Here is a 22,408-nt window from a genome sequence, read left to right as displayed (position 1 = left end):
ATTTTATTTTTATGGAATAGTTATGTATCTTAAGCAAAGATCAAAATTTCATGACAATGTTCCTGTTCATTTTTTAAATGTGAATGTGTTCCTATTCATTTGAGTGTGGGTGTGTACCTATATAAAGTGAGACTAACGCAGTCAGGAACATTGGTTAAAAAAAAAAAAAAAAAGAAGACAGTTTTAGTGATTAACTTGTATAGAAGTAGGGCTTTCTAAGTGCAGACTTTAAAACTCCTACCTCTCTGCAGATTCATCTGAATTTTCTTCTGTGATCATCTGCAACTCCTGTGTGTTTTTACTTGAATCTTCTTTGACACAGTTTTCCTCTGAGCTTGTTTTGGAAATATCCTCATTTGATCGAAGCTGTTCTATGAGATTTTGTTGATGCCAGGTTTGAATAGATCGGTGGTGCACTGGGGTCGGACCTGGCACGGGTGCCAGTATATTGTGGTGGACAGGACTGCTGTTTTTCTTCAGCCCATTTCTGTCCCGAGAGTGGTTCTTCAACCTGTTCTGAACCGGTGTCCCTCTGTGCTCATATCCTTCCTGCTGATGGCAGCCCCCCGTGCCTGTGGAGCCTTGCGAGGGGTGACTGAACCACCTCCAGCGGAGCCTCAGGATCTGCTTCACATCAAACTCTTTCTTTCCAGATACGGACATTTTTTTCAGGAAAGGGAAAAAAAAAAAAAAAAAAAAAAAAAAAAGACAAAAGCCTATTCTTTTAGAAAGGAAATGGATTCTTTATCTCTTGTGTTTCAACTCCTCTTCTTAAGAAAAGACAACAAAAGAACAAATACCGGTAGCTCTCTCCCTCTCTCTTCTGATTAATATACTGCAAGCTCTTCAAGCCGATGCTAAGCTGCTGCTAACTGTATAGGTGGGAATCCATACTGACAGGATGATGAGGTCAGACCTTAAACAAGTAAATCAGCTTAGCACAGGAAAGCAGCAACCATAACACTACCCAGCTGCTAGGCTTACACACTCACAGCACTATAGCACAGCTCTCTAATATATAACCGAGCCTCACATGATCCTAAGGGATCCGAAGCTGCAAGTTAAGATGCAGGAAAGCACATACAAATAAAGTGACAAGACTTTCTATCTCACGAGGTTTTCCATCAAGCCTGCTAACAAGCAATGCTGCATTTCACAGAAGATTTATTGAGAATTCTTTTACAGTTGTCTTACAGAGATTTTTGGTAACGATTCACTGTGAAACTATCCTGCAGTTCGTGTGTTTCCTTAAGCTGTTTGCATTTGTTTATCTTGCTGTGTAAAATTCCTACAAATGGCCTCAGTGTGGTAGCACTTACCTAAAGGAAAGAGGCAGCATTAGAATACACTGTGCAGAACTGTATGTATTTTCTCACCTACAGATAAATTTCTTGATATAATTACAGGAGTATGAGAACAGAGGGAGGAAGCTCATGAAAATCAGAGATGTGCTCCCTGAACGACTGTATCTGTGGAAAACACAGTGTTTCCTGGCTAAGTGCCTGTGTAAACACCCTCTGCCATCCTGCTCTTAATTTCTCACGGATGGTGAAATGAGTGGGGGTTGGGTTTTTTTTCTTTTTTTTTAGAAAACACCTTTCTTTTGGTAGTGTACACTGTAACATGTTTTCAACAAATTTAATAGATTAAATATATCCAATGCCATCCATTCATTAATAGGCAGGATCATGAGAACTGTTCCCTGTGTGTTTTGATACAATGTACACAGAATGTTTTCATGTGCAAATTGAAAATAATCAAGTGGACTGGATTATTTTTTCTTATGTTATATTCTGCACAGTTTGCTACTGATGATCTATACAGGATCATGTAAGCATTGTGCAGAAATAAAAAAGGCTGTAACACAGAGTCAGCAAAACAGGATTCACAACTATATGAGGGTACCCCTCTCCAACACATCTTACATCTCCTCTTCAGACCTTCCCATTTTAACCTCCTTTTTCTCTCTCTGTATTGTCATTTTTTCTTCTTTTTTTCCTAAACTCTACTGATGGGACTGATGGGATGTTGAATCTTCAAATACTAAAGCCTGCTTTGCTTTTTTTTTTTTTGTTTTTTTTTGTTTGTTTGTTTGTTTGGCTGCATACAATGCAAACAGAGAAATAATGAAGTACAGTTTCGAAAAGAAAAAGCAAAATGAGGGGACAGGACTGAGAAATCATCCACCTTCATACTGGGCTGTCAAGCTCCTGTCCTGTTCCTGGTATTCAAGCAAATGATATGCAGTATCATGGACTGGATGTATGTGAGAGAAATTACAGGACAAGTGAAGAGCAGTAAAATAGTTGAAAGGTATTATACTATTTAGATACATAGAGGGACAGAAAAGACCGTACAAAGAAAACCTATGAGAAATGGCTGTAAAAGGCAGAAAGGAAGGAGCTGAGGAAAGATATTTGACAGACCTAGCCAATGCATGTTTATTGCTATATAGAGCATTGAGGCTGAGCTATGGCAATAAAATGTACGTTAGTATGTGGCTTTGATAGTAGGATAAATGTCTATGACAGACAGAACAAGAAAAACTTGGTTGCAGGTAAAGAGCCTTTTCTTATAGGGAAAAATGAAGTATTAGTGGGAGCTAAAGTACAAGCCCTAGCAAGCCTTACTGCAGTGCTTTGGCGTAATTGCTCCTGTCGCTGACCTTGGTCCTCTGCTACGGGCTACTGTTCTTGCAGCAGTTGTTGGAACCTGTGTGTGCCCTGGCTGCTTCAGTTAAAAGTCACGAGTGATATCCAGCAAGGGCTGCCTTACGCTCAGGCACCAGGCTCAGGGTCCCAGCAGCTCTGCTGCAAGAACCACCCTGCTCTGCCGCTGCCCTTCCCAGTGCTGGGATTTACACAACAGCAAAGACTGCCACACTGTCATGTATGGCCATCCCAAATCAGTGCAGCTTCCCTATAAAAGTAATATTCTGTTTAGCAGTGCTTCATTAAGATGGATTGTATTCTGTAATATTTACTTGAGAATGAAATAGAAGAAGGATTGCTGTGTTAGAATATCAGGCTGTAAGTGTTCTTAAAGGAACATATTTTTAAAAGACTTCATTTTCTGTGTTATTGGAATGGATAGAAACTAGAAAACTTGTTCAACTTCTAAGATGTTATATTAAGAAGAGGTTTATAAAGGCCTGTTTGTGATTTTAATACAGGGTTTCAATTTAAGCTTGTTGAGAATATAGGCTAATAAAGAAGTTGCTCCCAAATTTCAGAAATTTGTAGGGAATGAATGAATAAATGAAAATGCTGGCCATTGACTTCTGGACATACAGTAATCTCTCTTACTCAGTGTAAGACGTTTTCACACCTAAATGATGAAGCATTTATAACAATCTGACATTTTCTGCAGAGCCAAATGTTTCAGATATTTTTTCTTGCATTACAGCTATGTAATATTTAATTTAATGTTTCTTCACTTTTCCATTTCAGTCTGCATGCCTATGGGTGTTACTATTTTCAATGTCATAAAAGTAATAAGACCTAGTGGTATCTATATATATATATTCCTCAGGATTGCCTACATGGCAGCCTGAGGTCTAATTTAAGGAGGTATATCTCTACATACCAAGTTAATAAAATAATTTATATAAAATCTTGTAAAGGTGGACAGAGAACATGGCTTCTTGCTACTATCTTAATCAGGTCATTGAGCTATCTCAGCAGCTCTGTCAGCTCCTCTTGGCAACATCTCTGATACATTTATTTTTTTTTACCATGTCCATATTTTTTTATCATGTCACAAAGCTTCTGTTGGTTTGCTTTCCTTAAATCTGTTTTGCAGAAGTCATCCTTTACTCCAAGCTATCATCAAAAGCATATTCCTTGAATTTTACTTGAACTGTGCAAACAGTATTTCTGTTTGTGAATTACTCTGTTTCCTACTAACTCAGTACAGGTTTTCACAGTGTATCTAGCTAAAATTAAAATAGTAAAACTGGACATTTGCTGAAGAGACTGCCTTGCTCAAGAAATCAGCTTGAGTCAGCACAGAATATGTTTCAGGTAGCGCATAAGTAGATTATTTTTCACACAGCTTGTTACCATTCTAGCTAAAATTTCAATTTGCTGTACTAGGGCAGTGTAAGTGATTTGATAATCCAAAACTTCAGGCCTGAAATGATTAGAAGCAGGTGTGTGGCATAAAGCTGCACCTTGTTTATACATATATATGCCACATACCTGCTTATAATCATTTAGATCTATCTTCTGGTGGGAAAAGCAAGATTCCTTGAAATTGAACACAATGTGTTTACTTCTTGACAATTCCTTTATAAATCTCTAACACGTTTTTCAGTGTATCTCTGGCTGGGTTCAAACATCTAAATGTGAAAAGATATGATTTTTCTGTTATTACCATTCCAATGTAATATGTTTGGTGTCATTTAGACAAATATCCACCATGGAGACTTCCCCCCCCCCCCCCCCCCCGGTTGTAAATTTCTAAAGAACAGAATTTTCTAGAGCTACAGCAAGTCTATCCAGGGCCATCAAGAAGGTCAGGCAGCTGGAACATGATGGATGAGGGAAGACTGCTAGAATATGATTTGTGCAGCCTTCTGAAGACAAAGCTCGGGGCCGCTTATTGCTGCCCTCAGGCCCCTAGTGGGAGCGCGCAGAGAAGGCAAAGCCGGGCTGTTTGAGAGGTGCTGGTGACAGGCCTAGAGGCAACAGGCATGTGTTGGTAGATGGGGAAATCTGATCAAATATAAGGAAAACTTGCTGCTCATAAGGGTGATCAAGCAGGTGGGAAGAAGCTGCCAAGAGATGCTGTGACATCTCTTTCCTCACAGAAAGTGAGATGGCAAAAGGACTTGGTGCTGTGAAACTGCTGTGACTGAACTGGCTATGAGCGCGTGGTTGGACTAGATGAGCTCCAGAGGTCCCTTCCTACCTGTTATCCTCTGCCTGTGTGACATGCCAGGGAGTCTTTGAGATGTTTATCTAATGAGTAGAGCCAAGTAAAAATAATGTGGTTGTCAGTTATGAAAAAGAGATACATTTCTAGAAACCTTAACTCCTGTTTGGTAGCAAAACAGCTCGGTATCACTGCCTGCAGTTGGGGAGGGTATCAAATTGCTCATCCCACGGGAGGCTTGCTGGTACTCTGAGGAAAAAAGAAGCCTCTAGTCTCTGAAAAACCTCCATTCGATTCAATGGGTATGAGCTTTTGAGGAAGATCTTTGATCAGATTAGGAAATTGCACTAAATATGATGGTAGGCAGGCATCTAGAGGGAAATCTGGCATTATTTTAAAAGGTTTTTATAAACTTGTTGAACTACTAGATAATCTGAAAGGTCTTAATAGTAAGAGTCTAAATAGATGTTTATAATAATACTAAGATTACAAGTGTAAATACCTATACAATATTTGAATTAGTAAATGATAAAATTACTTTTGTCATAAACTACTTGTAAGAAGAAATTGAGAATTTTCTTTCCGTCATAAACCATGTTTAAAATAGGCTTCAAAAATTGCTTTTAGCTACAGCTGCTGCCCATGTTCATCTGCCAGCAAAACACTTTACAGTAAGGAGTTTTCTAATACATTTCAAAAGGTCTGGATTTTCTAGTTAATAACTTAGTAATAATTTTTGAGAATTTAAGCAAGTGGAATATATTCAGGCAGTAACATAATGTTTATTCTCCTCTCAAAAGAGACATAGCAAACGATTTCTTATTCTTTTTCTGTTTGCCCTGAGCCGTTCGTTCAGTTCATGTATGAAAAGCCTATTAGAAAAATCTCTGTTCCCACAAGCCTTGCAAGGAATAATAAAAAGGAATCATCTAACTTTCTCGTAGAATAATTCAAGAAAGATACAATTTGCAGACTCTGAAACCAGGAGTATTGCAAGGGCTAGGTTACTAGCAAGTGCTAAGGAAGTAGATCCTTGCTGGATGTGAAGCAGACCAGAAAAAGCAGATTTTTTTTATTAGATAAAAGTCAAGCATAGCTTTGGACCAGAGGTCTTCAATGCCAAGCTCACTGACCCAAATAGGACAAAGCTGCTGAGTGAGACAATCAAAAAAGCAAGCTAAGCACAGAAGGTTAAGAATGGTTCCTCATATTTTTCAAGATATTTGGTGTCTACTCTGACATTACATTCTTTAGAAAGACAAGTTAATACAAGCTCATACCAATACTGTATACTCTACAGTGCTTGCATTTAGAGAAAACATCATAGTAAGATTTACATATGTACAGATTTTTGATAACTAAAGTCCTATGTAAAAAAGCTGTACGTTCCCTACCCAAACACTGTATTCTACAGGGTCTTCATAGTTTGTGTACTCAGCCTATGTACTCGCATATGAGGCCAGATAAAAAGAAGAAGTTGAATGTTTTTATTACACTGTTTTGAAAATATTCAAGAGAATTCCCATTAGTCCATCCTTTGTAAAAGAGATGTTCCCGGAAACATCTGCATCGCACAGCACCAACATTAACAGAAGTCAAAGTTAAATGGAAAATAACAAGACAAAACCCAAAACAAATAGCTATATTTAAAATCTGCAGGAGAGTTCAACTTTTTTTTAAAAGAAAACTTTGAATCCCAGCAAATGCAAATCAGCTTAAGACAATCAGTTGCTTTAGATACTTCCTACTAAAGGAGGCAGTAGGGTTGATCTACTTAAGGGAAAGTGTTGACACATTTAAATGCAATTGCTTCCTCAAATAACTGGAAACTGTACTACAGATTGCAACCCACCTACAAAGCTGTATGCCAAAACTGGAAAAAATTACAGCATTTCTACAAGATCCAAGGAAAAAGAATGTGAGAAGTAAGCCTGGTATAAATAAGTCTGATTAAGATCTTGCTAAACAGGAAGAACACTGTCACTCTCAAAATGAAACCAGAATATTAGAGTGAAATAGCAAATAGCCACTTCACAGCCAACTGGGAAGGATGTGAACAAGGACTTGAAAGTGATGATACTAGTGCAGCAAAAGTAAGCTCAAACACATGACTTTAAAAGAAACTCCTGTCACAGGTCAAGAACAAGATATAAAAAAGTGGAAAAACTATGGATAGATGCAAAGGAGTATTAAAAATATTTCATACTGATTTTTATAATATTTAGTAAAATTTGAGATGTTTTTCTTGATTTTTCTAAATGTCGTTCCCAAGAAAAGCCAATTGTAACATTATTTCATCACCTACTGGTAGAATCAGGAACAAAAATACAACACTGTAAGATGGAAGAGGTAGAAAATGTTAATAATGAGTATGAACTTATTGAGAGTGTGGAAAGTAGCCTTTTACCGTATTTGTTCTTCTGCTGTATACAAGAATATCATATCAGTTGCCAAAGCTAACGAACCTTTTTAGTCCCCCAAAATATATGGTTTTTGCTGCCAGGGACTGAGGTAAATGAGAGAGAAAAGATAAATGCCAACAGATTTGAATAATGAAGAAAGGTGGCAAAGGGTTAGGGCCAGAATTTTCCAAAATAATTACTGATTCTGGATGCCTTATTTGAGAGATCTCAGAAACAGGAACATAGCATTTTCCAAAGCACTATTTAAGTGGTATTGTGTTGAACAGTTAAATATACTGTTCAGTTTAGACAATCTTTTCTAACTTTTATCTTTTCCCTGAAGGTTTACAACAGACCAGATGACCTCCAGAGGTCTCTTCCAGCCTAATCTATTCTGTGATTCTCACCCTGTCCAGCACTAAGAGGGAAAATGGTACTGTAAATGTGCTGCCAGTTTGCAGCATCCATCTTTTTAATCTGCAGGTATGTGGTACAGCTGTAACACAGCCCTTCTGCACACTTGCATCCCTTCTGCCGGAGCAGTGACTGTTCTAAATCTCTGCCAGCTGGTATGAGAGTTTGGAACGAGGTACGCTGCAGGCGGTTTTCCTCAGCTCCTTCCCTGGCTACTTAAGAAGTCTGCAGACTTTCTTGATACAGCGTGTGTATAAACTCATGGAATTTTTATGAAGAGAAATTATACAGAACTACTACTCTTACAGAAAATCTGCTCCTTATGAAAAGTAACACTTCCAACTATCAAGAAGGATTAGCAGAACCAGCAAAAGGCAATCTGTAGTGCTGCATGTACAAATGGTGCTTTGCACACTATCATATGTAGAGTAGAAAGCTCATAGGTGCATTTTGACTTTCTAAGAGCCCATTTCTAAGAATGCATTTCTCCAGGTGGGTTAGACAAGAAACTTTTGTCTTAAAATAACTTTAAGTATACTCAAGATGAAAATCCTTACGAAATTTCCAAGGTGAAATTTGAAACTTAATACTGGTTTGCTTTTCAGGGATAAAACTACATTTCTGGGATATGTTTTGTTCTGCACATCTCAGAAACAGCTGTTTTACTGTATGACATTATAAAAATTCCTATTGCTCTGTTTTTGACTTTTACTAATAAGTATGAGCAAAACTCCATAGTCTGCAGATACTAGCCTTAATTATTTAAGAGTATTGTTTGTCTGACTGGATAGGTCTCTGCTTCGAAGTTCTGACAGATTTTAAAATAAATTATGTTGTTAAATTAATCTTGTTGAACGAAAATATTTATGACCCAAAATTGGGAAAACTATTCAAAATGAAATATCTTCTATGCAAAATCAAAACAATTGAATACAGAACTAATCATTGTATTTGTAACAGGAAAAAACCCAGCACCTTAAACTGGACTTCCAAAAAGAAAGAGAAGACGTGCAGGGAAAATATTTCTTTACAATGTTTCCTACTGCCAACGAGTAGGGTCATTTACCAACAGAGAACACAGTATAAAAATACATTATGACAGAGATGCTGTTACAAATCAATAGGAAACTTGGATATAAACATGACATGCACCGTTTATGGCTTTAACATCAACAACGTACTAATCAATCTGTCACTTCACAGACAGTCAATATAAACTATATAGATTAAAACTAATGTTTACAGTGTTACTGTATCCTAAGCAAGCTCCTAAATTAAGTAAGAGTGGGATCTTGACAATCAAGTTTTTTTGTTATTAGCATAAAGCTGTTAAGTAACTGTGTGATACGCTATGATGTAACCATATAGCTACTGCAAATAATGTAAGGATAATCTCTCAAGGAACTGAGGAGGTAGTAGAAGCCATCATCAGTAAGCCAAGTTCAGTTCAGGAGTGATATAGTGACATAGTTTCTCTTCTTTTGGGGCAGAGGGTTCAATAAAAGTATTCTATATTATTCTAATATAATCCATTTCATAGGTGTAGTAGATAATAAATATATCACATCAAGGATTATAAATCCTTTGTCACAAAAGATTTCAAGCAAGTAGCTTTATTCATTTGAACTTCTCACTAGTTACTACCTGTTTCAGTGTAACTTCTAGCATTAGTCTACTAGTAATTGCCTACTGTAAGAACTCAGTGTCTTGAAAGTTCATCTTTTAAGCTACAGCACTTGTTTTGCACCTAATATTTCTTATTCCAAACATTACCACAAGTTTGACCTGCTTAATGCAGTTTGTGTAAGATGCCTTGTTGCCCCTGTTGACATCTAAAATAAACCAAATAAAACCAGCCCTCCCTGCTACTTAGTAGTTAATGAGAATCCATAAAAGAAATGTGTTGACATCACTAAACTCTCCATATAGCATGCCACATCTTTTTAGTGTGAGGGGACAGCAAGCTTTTGTTTTCAGCACAACTGATTATTTTATACTTAATTGTTTTTGGGAAACTGCACAAAGTACTTGGAAAAATGTCTTGAGTTTTAGAAATGCAGGAAACAGCCCTTTTCCCTTGTTAACCCCAAGTAGCACACAGATGTCACACGTCCTAGGAATAAGTGCAGAGATGAATCCTAATGCATCTACCGTGGAGTCAGGAAACGTCTGTTGATTTTTGGTTTTGGTTTTTTGGGGTGGTTGTTTGTTTGTTTCTTTGCTTTTTTATTTGGAGGTTTGTTTGGTTTTGTTTATTCTTGAAGTATTCTACTAGTTCAAGTACTCCAGAACAAATAATATTTGTTCTTCTGTCACTGGCCCTTAATTACCTTCTGCAAGAGTATTTTCGGTAGAGTTTGAAGTAAGCCAATCCTTTCTATTGTAAGAAAATAGATCTGAACAAGTCATTGGCAAAATGCATGAATGAACTAGTTAGTCCCATATTGCATTAACCTTGAACATTTGGTAGGCAGCTATGATCTAAATATAGTTTGTCTTCATTACTGTTCATGTAAAATGTTGTTCCTTAGGGGGAAAAATATACTAACGAAGCAATTGGAAATTGAGGTATATACTGTGAAAATCAAACTGTTGCTGTATGTTTTGATTCCATTTTACTTAGATGACATTGTCCTTTCTGATGGTAGTGTTTCCAATTTACAAAAGAAATTATTAGAAATAGAAACTGAAGTAAATGCAAGTACATCTGCATTGTTTCAGTAGATACTATCAGCTTAACTCTACACTGCTTCCTATGTGAATTGGCATAAACTATTTTCTTTTACTAATCATTTGAATCAAAAAGGAAAAAAATTACCCACAAAACATGATTGTGAAGACGTGGTGCTGAGAGCTATGAAGATACTCAAAACAACACTATAGTTATTATGTAAACCTATAATAGGCTGTATCACAGAAAAGCATATCTTTACCTTTTTCTGCAATAGTGTCACAGAATAATTCTGGTTGGAAGGGAACTCAGGAGCTTTCTAGCCCAACCTTCTGATCAACACAGGGCAAGGTACGAGGTCAGAGCAGGTTACTCAAGCTTTTATATGCTTTCATTTTGAAAACCTCTAGGATGGAGACCAGAACAATTCTGGGAAACCAATTCCAGTGTCCTAATAGTAAACAAGTTTTTCTTATAACTGGTCTGAGCCTGCCTTGTTTTAATTTATGCCCACTGACTGTTACCTTTCCTCCTGCTAACATGTTCTGTGAAGGACCTGGCTCAGCCCTCTTGATGACCTTCCTGTAAGCACTGCGAGGCTGCTGAAACTGTGTCTTCTGCAGACTGAACAATCCCTGTTCCCTCAGACTTTAATCTTTGGGTGAGTACTTCAGCTCCTAACCATCTTGGTGACCCTCTGGTGAACTCACTTCAGTTTATCAGTATCTTTCTTGTGCTGTTGGGAAGGGAGTGTGCAAACTTGGCAGTATTCCGTATGTGGTCTAATGAGTGCTGAGTAAAAGATGACTACTACTTACCTAGTAAGTAGTAGCACAGTAGATGGAACCTGCATTTATTACATGTAACAAACATGTTGAAACCAGCATTGATTCTTAGCATGTGATGACATCTATTCCATAACTGTAAAACGATTATGATAGTTATGTTCATGTAGAAAATACCTGAATTTTCTTCTTATTCACTGATAATAACAACCCTTATTTGTCCACCAATTGTTATCATTGGCTATTAAAGAGTATCGAAAAGATCTGGCATACTCTCAACAAAACCTGGTATTTAGATTCGACACTTGTCAGTATAGGGCTGTATCATATGCCATCTCAAAGCCTTGACAGAATAAAGGTTTATTCCCAAGGTCAGCCTTCTCTGGTAAGTTTTTGAATGTGAGTCTTGCTCATTGCCTCTTAAAAACTAATAAATGCTGTCTTTAATTCCAAGATAGGAGGAGGTCTTCAAGGCAGTTGTACTTCTGTGCAGTGTAGGATGTAATGAACCTTACATGTATTTGGTTTTTAGTCCCACAAATTTCTTCTGAAACTCATGAAAGGCATTGTATACATCAATAAAAAATGCTTAGAATGCATGGCCATGCATGTCCTCTGAAGCATTGACATCAGAGGTTACAAAGCTTTTTGATTATTCATGCAAAAATGACCTGACTTGGAGCAGGTGTTTGAGAGGTCCAAGGTAGTCACTTCAAGTCTGTCTCCCTTAATGACTTCTCTAACCTCCAGCACACATATTGATCCGAACATAGACACATATTCAAGTTCACACAAACTGGCTTGCTGTACCTACAAGTGTGGAACAAGGTATTCTGGTATACCATCTGGTTTGCCTTCTAACACAGGGAAGCATGGCATTTTTTTACAAGGTAAGTAATTTTGAGGCTGTTACTGTTGAGTTTTTGTAGCTTAATAATTCATCAACCTTTTCTACCTTCAGTTTCCATCCCAGTTGACATCAGATTTCCTACCAATTTTCCCAGATGTCTGATCTCTCCTTGGTGATGTCATAAGAATGCAAGGGACAGAATACTTTTTTAAAATCATATGATTATAAACATCACAGTCAAAGCTCATCTGAAGTGTTGTAAACAGATATTGCCAGCAAACTGTCTCCCAGCATCCCAATACTATCGTTTTGGCCATGTCACCTGTAAAAGCACACAATAACTCAATTTATACTTTGACAAAAAGCCATAGAGATCCACATCTCACTACTATTGTTGTTCAGCCTGGATCTAGCTATTCTCAGCTGCCAAGATGCCTTGAGGCTGAACTTTTACTCTGTGATGCTAGCCCAGAATATAAAAATACAAACCCATATTTAAACCATTCAAGTACTATCTTCCTCATGCAAAAATCTTTGGTTCAATCATGTTTGCAATTTTTAGAATAGATAGGCTCGGCATGTATATTTTGGTTTGCAAGCAATTTTTAGTAATGTTTTCATATTTTTCTGGGGAAAAAACATAGATGTTGTACATATGACTACTGCATTATAAGATTAAAATCAACGAACTGATAGTAAAATACAGTATGGTTTATCTTCACATATATTTATTAATAATAAAAAGGTACTAAAAACATTCAAATTTTCAAGTGATAGCACATTTCAGGGAGAGAATAACAGGAAACCTCCAGAAAGCACAGATTACTGAATATAACATACAGTATTCTGAGGCAAAGCCTATTAATGACAGATTCCCAAAGGAAGAGAGAAATACAGCCTGCTGAAAGAGAAACAGAAGCCAGCACATTAAGTCTGATTATTTAGCATAAAATCGTTGAAAAATCCAGTTACAGGCTAGAACAGGGGTGTGATGGAGAATAGCATCTCTTGGTTCAGTGTAGATTAGACTGTCTTTAATTTTTTTCAAAGCCTCATCAATAGTCTTATTTGATCCAGTCCTATATCTCTTAATCTTAAACACAAATTTCGCTGTGACCTGTGCCATGCCAGACATCAATGACGTGAGAAGATTATCTGTAGGTATAACAATCCAAGTTTCTGTGCTAAAAGCTGCAGACGAGGAGTCCTTATGACAAAAGCTTTAATTCCATTTTAAGTTTCCAGCTCAGTTTTAGTTGAGATGCAGATAGTCTATCCTCCATACCTGGAAGACAGCAATCCTACAGTACTGTACCGGTCAGCAGGAATTTCTGGTACCTCTGTGATAGTGTCAGGTAGCACCATTTCCTGCAAGGTCCATTGACGGACTGTACAAATGGATGCAGAACAGAAATACCCGTATTTGATGGATATATGTATACTGATGAGATTTGGCAATGGAAGGTAGCCCTTTTCTCTTCAATTAAGGAAAATACTTGCAGCTGCATACATTAACAATAGAAATTCTATAGCAAAGAGAGCTCTGTTGTAATAAATTAAACCATATTGCAAATAAACTACCAGAGAGCTGTTCTAGAAGAAATTAAGCCTAGCAAGCCTCCTGAAATTAAACTTCTGCTGAAATAAATTGGTAATATCTAACTCATATAGTTTAGCATATGCCACAAACAAGAGATGCTCTTGGTTGATTATGTCAGTTTAAAAGGCTGTTTACATCAAATAGTTTTGAAGTCTCAGTTTTAACAGCAGGGGTCATAAGGTACTTTTGCTTTGCTTTAGAACACATTTTAGAATGCATACTTGACACAGAGTGACAGTTTGGCATTTTGGCTTACTGAGTTTCCTAAATGAAGTTTCTGATAATACCTCTTGTTAGTGAGTAGCTGATGGCTTCACACTTTCTTGATGCAGTGAACACTTAGGAATGCTATCACCATTTTAATGTAAAATACGATTGACTTTAAAGAACAAAGTCTGTAATTGTGGTGGTGTTAATGTGGAATTAATGATCACAGGAAAAAACATCCCTATGAAATTCCAAATGCTTTAAAATACAAGCTTACCTTGAAACATACAGAAAAGGCTTTGACACATGATTGCTTCTTAATCACTGTTAGCTGCTGATTTTTTTTAATGCTTTATTTCATAATGTTATGTTTCATGTTAATGAAAATGTTATGGGAGAAACCAGTGGGAAAAGAAAAGCTATTTGCTTCTTCTTACTTAATAACTCCTTCTTGCTAATCCATTTAGGTATTTTTTTCCCTCTGAAATTGCTTTCTGTATGCTGGAACACACCTCATTGTTTTTCTGCCTGACACAGTCTAATCATTCTGGCTTGCAGACCTCTCACATAACAGCAAGTACATGCCACAGAAAAGGCATTACTGTATTACTAGGACATATAGTCCTCTTGAAAATAATACATATTTTATCTTCTAAAGAAAGCAATACAGAAATTCTAAAAAGCTGTTGTGTGATTCACAACATTTATATATTAGGATCTTTATATTCTTTTCATGGACTTGATGAAGTCCAAGAAGCTTTAGTAAAAAGATCAAGATTACTCTGCCTGTTTTTTACACCAGTATAAGAATTATTTCCTTTCTGCAACAACCTGCAAAAATAGTTGCCTTTTCACCTGGTACTACAGTGGAGAATTCTTTAACTTAAGTATCTTATTTTTGTCAATATTTTCATTAACTGCACAAAAATTTTTGTACAATGTTGAAATTATTTTCTCTGTTTTATTTTACTTTTTAGGTTTTTTATATATATAATTATATGCTTATAATACATTCATATGAAGCATTAAATGTTGAAGAAACTTGTTAATTCTACTTTGGTTGGGTTTTTTAGGTATTTTATTCCAGGAGTATCAATTAAGGCCTAGTGAAGGAAAGCTTGTTAAAAAAAAATAAAATAAAAAATAAAAAATACAGCTAATAATCAAATTGATGACCTGAGTGCATTTTAAATTCTTTGGCAGTACTCTTACACTCAATACTGAACTGGGGTGAATCTAAGATATTCAGTGTTTCTGGAAGTAAAGTTCAACTCATGTAAGTCTCATTCTTACAATAGTTTATGTCTGAAAATGGAGGCAAGTAAATTCACTTGCACAGAGCAACTTCTAATTTACATTTAAGATTTAAATATATACAGTCTGTATTGGTTAACTTCAATTAATGTATCTGTTGCACTAACCCAAAAGTTTTGTACAAAAAAATTTCCAAAAATAAGAGATCCTTTTTATAACAAAGACAATATCATTTTTATAAAACAAGCTACTACGCAGTCTGTTGAGTACCTCAATGATTTGTTGTAATGTGTTGCGTATCAGCTTTCCATTCAGAACATCCTTCCTTCAGAAACAAATAAGTTTTCCCCCCAATATCTTGCAAAGTAGTTTATTTCAGACAGTAAGCTATTTTAAGTTTATTAAGCATATTTATGTTATGTGATGGTGGATCTTCTGATGTGTTTTTCAACTATGTGAAGATTGCAGACTTTAATCGAGTGCTTCAAGATGTATAGCTGAGCTTTCTACAGATGACAATGACATATTTTCTTATCCAGTCCACTTTTAGATATTTAGAATTCTATTCTATTCTTTTTGGCACAGATCTTTGGATTATGGTTAGACTAAATGATCTTACAGATCTTTTCTAACCTAAATTAATTGAATTTGAGAGTTCTGAAGAATTATAGTTCTTCTCTCATTATGTTATCACACAACAGAGTTTTGGATTCTGTGTACATTACACAAATTCTGCAATTAATAACATGTTGCAAACATTTGGACATATTTTTCCTCCTCCTTCAGTAAAGGAAGCACAAAGCCAGCCCACTGCCTCAGCATCCTTCAGGAGAAATCACACCTTCCTGATACTTTCTGGTTCCCTTTTGGTAAGACTCTTTGGTCGGTACCCAACTTGCTCTCGCCATATATGACATACGACGCCAGGTTTGCCCCTTTTAGCTTTTGTCACACATCTGGGTTCGACATTACCCGGTCCCCTGCCCCGCCAGCGCCCCGAGGCCGTGCGGCTGGAGCCTGCGGGGCCCTGCAGCTGGGAGCAGCTGGCTGGGCATAGGCAGGGCCAGGGGCTGCGGCCCAGCAGAGGCCTCTGGTTCATGCGGCCCTTCTCGTTAGCCTGCCTGAGAGAGCCGGGGCCACTGAGGCAGCCTCGGTGGGTGGCCCCGAGGGGACAGGCCGCAGAGCCCTCCCTGATGGCGCTGGGGTGGGGGGAAGCTCTGTGGGGAGCCTGGGGAAGATGACAGAAATAGAAACTTGGCAGGGAAGGTGAAAAGAAGAATATTGGTATTTTTTGTTCCCTGAAATAACTGCAATAGTTGGAGCACAAAGCGGGGCAGGAGGGAAGGCCCTGCTGTGCAGCAATGCTGCGGAGAAGTGACTCCTCAGTGCTGGGGTCAGTGTGGGCCCTGTCCTGGGGACTGTTCAGAGGCACACCTTTGGAAAGGATCTTGGGCTCTTCACCATTGAGAGTGTTCCTTATCAAGAGCCTAAATGAGGCAGAAACACAGCATCTCAGTTTCTTGCCCTTCATTGCAGCAGGTGTGTAACGGCCTTGCTCCCCCTCCACAGGAAGCAAGGAAAAGAGGCTTCTTGAATCCTGCAAAAACATCTACCTATAGCAAACGACATGCTTTGCCAACATGTAGTTAACTCATTAAGATAGACACACAAATCAGCTTTTGCAAGACTGAGAGCTGAACAGCGGAAGAGCTGCACCCTGAGCTATACATGCTAGAAACTCTGTGAAGGCTTTATTGCAGGGCATTGCCTCCTGAAAACCAAACTGCAAGCTCATTGCCTGGCTGTGTTTGAGCAGGACAAAGAAGAATATATTTAGAACAAATGCAGCATTTGAATTCTCAACATGTAGGAACTAGTAGTTTTACTTGGTGCCACTATGATATTTAAGGATCGGCTTTACTTTGTGTCACTGTTTTTATAGCTGTGCACAGAACTGTTTGAGACGTTATTCACACATAATACCACGTGATACCGATAAGAAGCAGCAAAATACAGAATTAAAGAGGGATTGAGGCAAAACTAATAGTCTGTCCTAGTCTTTACAAATTTTAATTAGTGTTCATCAACTGCTGCTGCTACTCAGCTCAGCTCAGGTTTTGTCAATTAGCACTTAACACCTATGGAGAGCTTTGCAGTGCAGGACACATCTCAGCTGAGTCTTTCAGAAAGAGGGATGTGGGTTTTAGCGGCAGAATTCAGAGACTTTTCAAGCCATTGGACACAGTTTGTGTGGTACCTGAAGTTATCACCATGCAAACAGGCTCTGCCTAGTGGAAACGAGCCCCATTAGGAATGTTGTATGTGCCCTCCTGGGGGCTGAGAGACACAGATTTGAAATAATTTTAGACCAAGAATTAAAAAAATATGCTTGGAAAAAAGAAATGAAAAAATTATCAGATTCTTTGTTGAAGCCTGTTTAAAATACTCTGTCAGCAGTGTAAAATGATGTAAAATAGATCAGAGCTGCAATCTCAATTTTTAATGAGGTAACCTGAAATAGGAAGATCTCAGGCACCTAGGCCAGGTCAGTGCAAAATTGTCCTTACATTGTGTTCTTTTTAGGAAGCTTTAAAGTAATTGAAATAGATCACCCATTTCTCTGTAAAAGAGACAGCATTGAAGTAACATTTTCTATCAACAGGCTAGCTTTCTTTAACTGCAAACTAAACATTCTTTTTTTTCTTTCTTATGTGCACAGCTGTTCTGTCATTCCTATAAAGACTTCAGTACTGAATTACATAGCATGATTAAACTCTTTCCTTACTTCATTTTTTTTTGGCTCAAGGCATTATATTTTATTCTTTTATTTTCTTGATCTTCCTGTTTTTCCTCAAAGTCCTTTTTTTCCCTATATTGTTTACCCCTTAGGCTAAGTGCACATTTCCCACCTCTTCAGTTTAGCAGAAGAATAGGAACACAACTATATGGAAATTCCTGTGTTATGTAATCCACTCAGTTCCATTAATAGCCTAACTAATATAAATAATTCCATTTGGAGTCTGAGACAGTCTCCTGAATTGCTTGTTTTTAAAGCAAATAAATGTAATATAAAAACTTTTTGTCAAATTCCTTAGTCAGGAAATTATATGGTCCACCACTGTAGTCATTATGTTGGCTCCATTCTTTTCCAGTCCTGTCAAAAACCTATTAGGTTTCAGTGGGTTGTCCCCAACCCATACATCTTGCCAAATGTCTTATTTTTTAATCGCATGGTCGGGACTGTTGGTTTACAAATGTCGTACAGTATTTTAAAATGTCAGGGATACACAGTTTCAAGTGATTATTTGTTCTACTGAAGCTGTGCTACAAAGCTGTAATTCTCACACTTGCTTTCTTGGCTAGTTTACAGTGCAGCTCTCATTACTTACACACAGTTGTGAAAACATTTTTGGATGGAGAGAAGTAAGCTTACCATGTACTCAACAACTATAGAACAATTTTGCTCTGTTTTATCAGCCATAATGGTAAAGGTAACAAGATACTTCATATACTTGCTGTTACTTTTAAGTATTTGGGGTAGATTTCAATTTCTCACTGGTCTTGTACAGGTACAAAATCAGGTCTGCGGGTCTGTGCAGCCACAGATAAGACATAACTCAGTTCCTAATAAGCAAAAGCAATATGTCTAAAACTCTGGGATTTTTCTGCCAAAAATATCACAGTATTGGTCTAAAAGTTACAATGATAATACATGCTGGGTGTTTTTCAGTATCTTTGATCTAAGGCTCTAAGAACCTCTTCAGAAATCTTATGATTTCTTAGAAAAGTAATGTGCTATTGTCTTTGCTCTACAATATATAAATTATCCTTTTGGTCTCCATGACTCTTCTCTCATTAAAGCAGGGACCACAAAGCAGATTGATTCATAATTAATTTGGCCTGACCACTGTCCTCGTTTGTATATGTGTATCATCCTAGAAGGAAGTACTTTGGAAAAGATAACATATTGACTATACCAAAAGGTTTCCATGCCCCCAGTGCACATTTACATGCCAAAGCCAATCCTCCTCTATTCTGCTTTACTGTGTAACCAACACCTAGCAAGAATACACACCTGAGTAGAAGAAAATCCCCAAAGACAGTAATGCAATATATCTGTCCCATCAGTATGCTTTCATCATGGCTTTGGGTAAGGTGACTTTAGTGGAAAGGTTTGGGGGCAGGCAGTATTTGATTTACTGGAAAATAATGCAATGGATCCAAACAGATTAGTGTAACTGTTAAGCTACCTAATTTTCACTCTTAAAATAAGGTACTCGAAGAATTTTACATCACTTTTCTTTGACTAGTGTATATTTGCCTGATATCCTTTTGTATTTCAGAAAAATTTGTTGCCAGTAAATTCATCTGGGTAAATATCTCCCCTTATAAAAAACACGCGTTCAGTCATTTTTTAGTCAAATAGAAGAATGTCATGCAAGCTTGTCAGGCTGTGCATGTGCTTTCATAGATGGCTGATGCCAATGGGAAACAGCTCTGTAAACACCCTGATTTACTCAGTCTTAGCTGTACAAGAGCAGATCCTCAGAAGTTTTGTGTGTTTCCATCAGCTATTCAAATGATTCCAGTAGATAGCTAACCACATTAAGGATAGCTGTAGTGGTTCCGAGATGTATTTTCGCCATCTTATGATCAAGACCACAAAAGTAAAGTAGCTATTATTTCATGCTCTTATTAGCAAATAAATGATCTACTTTCATGTTAAACTTGTACATAGCATCTCCAAAGTTAGAAGATATTTGTTTCCTTTGGCAAATATGTCTTTCTTCAGTATTAATGTATTGTGTATGATTTCTGTGTATTTGTTAAAGAAAAATAAAAAAATAAGTGATGTACAATGTCAGTGTGACATTGGCAGCTGATTACATCAGTAATGAGAGAATTTTCTAAAATGCCACAATTTTAGCTCTGTTATGGGATAGGGTGAACTTTATTTTGCTTTGAAAAGCTGTGAATGAAACTGCTAAAATTTCTACTGATCTCTTTTCTCAAATTAATTGTTAAAATGATGCTGCAGGGACTTTTTCACTTGAAGTCCAGAATATATTCTGGGAGGTTTGAAGTCATTTCCTCTCTGATCTAAATCTATAAAGCTCTTGCATGCTCAAAAATTTGCAGGAAGCACTGAAACTTGTGGATACCACTATGTCATTAGAATTTATAAGTATATAAGATTTTTACTAAGGTATTAAAGTCAGGATAATTTCTAAAATTTACTGCTGAGGAAAAATGTGAGTTTTAAAAAGTCTTCTTTCATATTGCTTGTGTGTTTGGAACATTATCCTTGAACTTTCCTCTAAAGATTCAAATATGTTGCCATAATCTGTTAACAAAAAACACATTTGAAATGTGCAGACATATAATTATAGGAAGTACAAGACCTCTGTGTAAAGCATAGCACAACAGAGAATCAGGGAGGTTTATGATTTGAGTGGTTTAAAAGATGGGGGCAGGGGAGGGGCGGTTAATAGCTGATGAAGGAGATTCAGGTTGCTTTAGGAAAGCATATATAATAATAATGCATGCACTTAGTGCAGAAAGAGATGAAACAAAGCAGATATTCTGCTTTTAGTCAATGGCATTTGTATAATAAACCACCTAGAATAAGGTATTTCACAAAGATACTTCTTTAAAAATATTTTGTGAGGCAATCTGATTTATATTTTATGCATGAATCAGCCAGACCTGTTGTGCTTTATGATTTTTGTCCCAGTTATATTTTTTTGCAGGAAACAGATCTCAGTGATCTAAAAATTTTGGTGAAAAGTTTATATACCACAACATGAAATTGTTAAAGGCAACTTCCTTGTGCTTTGTAGGATTTCACCATTCATGTTATGACTAAATTGAACTTCCCTGTAGTCCATTACATGACTTTGGTATAGTGATGTTATCTGCAGAGAAGCACTCTAGTGATACAGAACCATCATGTTCTGAAAGAGAAAAACAGGTAAGAGCAAATGCTGGATTCAGAATCCATGTATGTTTGCTGTTGAGAAGCCTTCTGAATGAAGTAGAGCATGCTTTTTGCAGATTTTCATCACATTCATTTTGATTTGTGCTCCTCTTTTCAGAGAACACAAACTGCCTCCTTTACTTATCACAGCTAAGATGTGATGCTAGTCTGTGGTGTAGGATTCTCTAACTGCTGAACACTGCAAAGGTGCTACGGAGGCATTTCATTTCTAGCATGAAAAAGCAAGATGTGCAAGGCAGACTGTGTGTATTGAAATTTTGGTCTGCAGATGCCTTGCCATTTGATGTAGGAATATTTGCATTTGCTTGACAGTGAACAGTCTGAGAAAATCCATAGGCATATCCATCACAGAGAGGGGTTTTGGAGATGATGAGCTTTCTTATATGATGTGCCAGTGATTGTTAAACTGCATCTCTTATTTTTAGCTGTTTCCAAATGTGGGCCCTTTTTGAAGACCAAGTGGAAAGAGATTGACATTCTTAAGAAAAAAAAAATGTCCTTATGTACTCTATCACCTGTCATTCTTTCTCTGTATAGGGTTTTTGAGTTGTTGCAGATAATTGGGGTACTTTTCATTGCAATGCAGTTTAAATTTATATTATCTGTTTGAGAACTTAGAGCTGGGAGAAGGAAACCCAAATTCAAATGCTCTAACAGTTGGAATGTAATGCTAGAATTGTGCCATTGCTGCAGTTTGTGAATGACATTCAAAGCCTTTTATAAATTTAACTCATTACTGCCTTCTCTCCTATATTCATAAAACCTGATAGGTCTAGAGTTTTTTCACACTACCCTACATTCCATAAAATTAAGGCAACCATTTCTACTGCTTTTTCCAAACTTCCAGGAAACTGAAAAATTACTTATTGGGAAATTTCTATTTTAATTCTGCTAAGGTTCGCAGGTGACTGCACAGGGCAGTGAATAAATGTGCTTCGGACACCTGCAGGAAAAGAAGTGCTTTTTAAACTCTGCTACTTGCTTAAGAAATGGCATTTTTATCTTCTACTGCTTGTATAGAAGTATATAAATACTGCATGCTTGATTTATAGGCAGGCGAATTCATAGTGGAAATATAGCATTTTAATATAAGAGAAGCCAATACTGCAGTCAGAAGAGCTGGGGTAACAGCACTGGAAGTAAATGATGGAGAAAGGACTGCATTCTTTTACATGGGATGGAATTTTTTTGAGAGGAATATGGTTGTGTGGTTGTTTTTTTTTTTAATAAGAGCTTAGAGATTTTTTTGGAAAAGACCTTGGTTTGAGATCAGCTTTCAAACTTGAGCTCCAAAATTTGGCAGCAGGCAGAAATGTTGCCACGGCAACCTATTATCTAACACTGTATTACTG

At 37.1% G+C, this 22,408-nt stretch overlaps 1 protein-coding gene across 4 annotated transcripts in view; it reads right to left on the bottom strand.

The window, feature by feature from the left end:
- KLHL4 (kelch like family member 4) overlaps window positions 1-22,408 on the bottom strand; it is a 99,260-nt gene that overhangs the window by 46,672 nt on the left and 30,180 nt on the right. Inside the window, exon 2 of one of the 4 annotated variants that reach the window (XM_080365211.1) lies at window positions 20,856-21,012. The exons of 1 other annotated variant lie outside the window; for it this stretch is intronic. In XM_080365211.1, the coding sequence (XP_080221337.1) occupies window positions 20,856-20,863 (8 nt within the window). In that variant the 5' untranslated portion in view covers window positions 20,864-21,012. 2 more of the 4 variants (XM_080365213.1, XM_080365210.1) reach the window with 2 other exon arrangements.

The sequence above is a fragment of the Falco punctatus genome (assembly GCF_963210335.1).
Source record: "Falco punctatus genome assembly, chromosome: 15".
Taxonomy (NCBI): domain Eukaryota; kingdom Metazoa; phylum Chordata; class Aves; order Falconiformes; family Falconidae; genus Falco; species Falco punctatus.
Note: the sequence above shows the minus strand (reverse complement) of the source record. Positions and strands in the feature narration are given on the sequence as shown.